Source organism: Chinchilla lanigera, unplaced genomic scaffold (genome assembly GCF_000276665.1).
Source record: "Chinchilla lanigera isolate Chin_1 unplaced genomic scaffold, ChiLan1.0 scaffold00061, whole genome shotgun sequence".
Taxonomy (NCBI): Eukaryota; Metazoa; Chordata; class Mammalia; order Rodentia; family Chinchillidae; genus Chinchilla; species Chinchilla lanigera.
The window spans coordinates 9,706,464-9,711,024 of record NW_004955462.1 but is presented as its reverse complement, the minus strand read 5'-3'; the positions used below and the strand labels follow the sequence as shown (position 1 = coordinate 9,711,024).

The 4,561-nt window shown below is 42.4% G+C and overlaps 1 protein-coding gene across 3 annotated transcripts in view; it reads left to right on the top strand.

The window, feature by feature from the left end:
• The first annotated feature begins 834 nt into the window (after window positions 1-834).
• The window catches only part of Pou2f1 (POU class 2 homeobox 1), a 165,069-nt gene continuing 161,342 nt past the window's right edge, over window positions 835-4,561 (top strand). Inside the window, exon 1 of one of the 3 annotated variants that reach the window (XM_005398232.2) lies at window positions 835-4,398. In XM_005398232.2, coding sequence (XP_005398289.1) covers window positions 4,338-4,398 — 61 coding nt within the window. In that variant the 5' untranslated portion in view covers window positions 835-4,337. The remainder of the gene's footprint in view (window positions 4,399-4,561) is intronic. The other 2 variants (XM_005398227.2, XM_005398229.2) reach the window with 2 other exon arrangements.

Genomic DNA, 4,561 nt, shown 5'->3' with positions numbered 1-4,561 from the left:
TTGATGAGTATTGAATTGTAAAGATTTCACTGTACATTCTCTCAGTAGAACTATTCTATACTGTATGTGAGGGTAGAATATAAATTGCAGCAGTCAGTCACATTCAGTAGGTATCAGTAGGTATGTCATCCTTTTATGAATGTTAAGACATGTGACCAAGATACAATCATTAATTTAATAGAAAGCCTTGTCACTATTTCTCCTTTCTACTCAAGGAGAACTATGGAAATATCAGAGGCAGCATCTATTAAAAATCTTCTTGGAGGGGGCTGGGGATATAGCTCAGTGGCACAAACAACTGCCTGGCAAGCGCAAGGTCCTGAGTTCTATTCCCAGTACAAAAAAAAAAAAAATCAGTTGATAAAAGTCTTCTTGGAAAATCTTCGGGGTATTCTGTACATGTGGACAAAACAGAGATCAAGGCCTCAGTGCTTCACATCCAATGGTGATGATCATTTTATCTAGAAACATTTTTGAGTACTGGGCATTAAACTCAGGGCTTTGTGCATGCTATGCAAATACTCTACCACTCAGCTCTTCAAAACTTTTTAAAGTTACTGTTTCTTCAATGATGTATCCACAGTAGATGCATCTTCAAGCAATGAAATATCTTGTCTGAGTCTTTCAGGACAGTAAATTTCACACACACACACCCTTTTACAGCAGTGATACCATGTTTTCAAACAAAATTTCTTCTTTAATTCCACTGGCTGGGGAGGAGTTAGCTTGTTTTCCTTTTTTTTTTGAGACAGGGTCTCACTATGTAATTCAGGCTGGCCCTGAACTATGTAGCCCAGGTTGGCCTGGAACTCACAGTGATCTTCCTACCTCAGCCTCATGAGTGCTGGATTATAGGTGTGCACCATCACAGCTGGCCTCTATGTTACTTTTAAACCAACCATGAGAACTGCATGGAGCATGGTTTGAAAATCTCTGCTGTGAAATTAGCCACTAAATGTGTCCGTAGGCTTATATTAGAATGTTAATCTTTATTAACAGGTAAAACGTTGAGATGTTTATAAAAAGTGTTAATTTTTAATTTACTCACCCAAGGTAATTACAATCATTAAAATATATTTCCCAGAGTCTGGATTCTCCAATCTTTAACAAAAGGATGTTGCAGAACCCTTGCCTTTTCTAAGACATCTCTCAGAAATCCTATCCAACAATTCCATTTTTTCCCCTGGGGGCTGGGGACCAAACCTAAGGCCTTACATATGTGAGCTACACCCCTCACTACCTCTAGTACTGAGCTATATCCTTCAGTCCCCAGTAACTTCTTAAAATTCCATAGGCAAAATTTAGTCATCTGGCCACACTTAGCTACAAAGGAGCCTTGTGTGTTGCCCTTTCCCAGACAGATGAAATTATTCACACTGACACAGTAATATCTAGGCAGATCAACTACCACTCCTCAATTCTACTTCTCTGCTCTGTGTGTGCTTAACTTTTTATATGGATTTGTGTTATTACCACCATCAGGATACACAACAACTCTAGCTACCCTCATGCCTATTCCTTACACTATAGTTACACCTTCCCCTACCACTACCTTTACCAGTTTCCACCACTATAGCTTTGTGATTTCATTCATATTGTACGGATGGAACTACACAGTACGTAACCTTTTGAAATTGGCTTCTTTCACTCGGCGAACCTTTGAGATTAACTGAAGTTGTTGCATCTGCTAACAGTTTATTCCCATTTTTTTGCTGAGTAGTATTCCATGGTATAAGTGTACCAGTTTTATTTATTCACCCGTTGAAGGACATTTGGATCATTTCTAGTGTTTTGCTATTATAGTACAGTTGCTATTTGTGTAATGTTTTTGTGTGAACATAAGTTCTCATCTATGTATAATTTTTACTTTGATGAGATTATCTACAAGGACATTATTTGTTAATGTTTCCTCTCTCCATTAAACTATGTAGGCCTTTAAGATTTTGTCTAATCCACAGCAAACAGAATAGTACAATGGTTTAGAATACCATTCCTTGCCTGTGTTTGAATTCCAGCTTTACCATTTAATAGTGCTGTGGCACTGGGCAAGTTATTTGACATCTCTATGCCTCAATTTTCTTATCCTGGAAAACTGGGATAAACAGTCCCTCTACCTTCCAAGGGGTTTTAAAGATTTGAAAAAAATTCATACATATGAGTTTGCTGAGGTCAGTGTCAAAACACTTTGTTATACTTAGCACCTAGTAAAGTTCACTAGGATGTGAACTTTAGAATAAGAATGTAGGTGTTCATAAATTTTTGTTGAATAAATGACTTCACCAGTTTAAAAAATCCTTGCATAACTGTTTTTCACTATTTTTTCTTCAACAAAAATTTATGAACATCTTCTAAGCCCAGGAGTTGTACTAGGCACCGGGAACATAGTTGGAAACCAATGTTTTCATTGAGAGAAACGAAATATTGACTTATTTTAAAAATTTTTTCCTCTCAAAATTATCCTTAAATAAAAATTCATTTCATGAACATTTTGTTTTACGGAAATGAAATAGTAAAGATGACTACGATACATATGTTGATGTCTTACAGGAATCGAATTCATGACCTTGTGCTTGCCAGGCTGGCGCTGTGCCACTGAGCTAAATCCCCAGCCCCATTAATTTACTTTTTGAACCAAAGAGCAAAACTAAGATGAAATACAAGATAGGAATTTTAGTAAGGGCATGAGAGCTCTTGTCCTTAGTGGAGATGTTTTCAAATTTGTTGTCCTTAAGAGCAGGGGTATATGCTCAATTTTACTTCAAATAAGACTGATGATCCTGAAACTCTCTCTATAATAAGTAATGCTGGTGGATATACTTTAGGCCATATTTTCAGATGAATTGTAACATCATTAAATTTTGCACTTCCTTAACTGTGTTGGTTGGTGTGGCTTGAAATTATTAGATTATAGGGTGGTCCAATTATTTGGTTTAAACAGTCATACCTACGCCCTATAGTTTAATTACCACAAATTAATCAATCTCACCACAAATCTTTGCCTGTCACTGACAATAACTTTATACTTACGCGGTTGAAAATTTCGGCAGTTAAAATAACTGCTGAGTTTCACTCGAGAACCTGCAATTTTATCCAATTTAAACTTCAGTCATATCTCCCTTGAGGATAGGCTAAGTCTGAATTTCAAAAGACTTTTCGTTGCTATGGGTTTTCTTTTTACTTTTAAAACTAAAGAAAATCTTGGTACTTGATTAACAATGAAATTAGTAAAACAATTAGACATGGGTTTCTGTCCAGGAAATTTTTTTTTTTTTAAACTACGAAATCTCAGCAACATTTTGACTACTTCTAAAGAAAGACATTTAAGGCCGGAAACTTTCCCCACTATCCTACTAACTCTGAGAAATACAGCAAAGTAAAATTCACGGTGATGCTACTGCCGATGCCGATGTTTTTATTTATTAGATCACAGAGTTTTAAAAGCCTGGTTTTAAAAGACAGGAGAGCCAGGGGGAGTCCGCGGCGTGTGGGGGCTGCGGCCGAGGGCAGGGAAGCGAAGGGTAGAAGATCGCGACTCAGGATGCCCAGCCCTGGATAGCCCGCCCGAACGGTAGGGCAGATGCGGTTCTAGCTAATTAAAGGAGCCCAGGACGCTGCCCTCTCGGGGCCCGGGCCGGGTCTGCTGCTCTCGGAGAGCCGTGGGCGGGGCCTAGTGGGGATTCAAATCCAGAGCGGGACGCGCGCGAGCCCAGCAGGTGCTCGGTCCCGCTCCCGGGGGCCGCGTTCCCGCCCCTACCTGCACAAGGCCGGAAGTCACCTAACGGGGAGCGGCGTCGCCATTGTTGTCAGTGCGTCCACGGCACCGAACCCCAGAAAGAAATTTCGGCCTCTGTGTTCCTTTTTTTTTTTTTTTTTTCCCCCTGTGTTTCTTTTTTTACCATGCCACGAGGGAAGCCGAAGCAAAGCCCGGTGGGAGAAGGATGAGCTGTAGTAAACACACAAGCGCCCCACACGTCACACTTCCCAGGCAGGATAAGCTTTCCAAGGGCGCTAAGAGGCGAGAACGCATGCGCCAGACGTGTTTAAGGCGCGAGGAGAAAATTGCGCATGTGCACAGCCGACACGAAAATAAAATCTAGGGGTTGACTGGCGCTTTAGTTCCCCAAGGGTGCAGCCGCACTGGCGCGCGTGCGTAGCGCGCACGAGGCGGGGGTGGAGCTGTTCTGAGGGGGCCGGCAGCCAGCAGCTCCGGCCTCGCGCGCCCCCTGTCGTGCACCCGGGGGAGAGGCGGGAACGAGGAGGGGGCGGAGAGGAGGGGGGAGGGGAGCGGGATCGAGGGAGGGTTTATCGACCGGGCGATTTTGGTTAAAATATTCAAAATGGCGGACGGAGGAGCAGCGAGTCAAGATGAGAGTTCAGCCGCGGCGGCTGCAGCAGCAGGTAATCATTACAGCATTTTACATATTCATATTCATACTCAACCCAGGCTCCCGCTGCCGGCCCCCCCCCGCGACTTAGCATAATTTATTAGTACTCAGGATTATTATAATTAACGGCGGGGAGATGGGGGGTCGGGGGAGCGCGGAGCCCCCGCCGGGTGCCG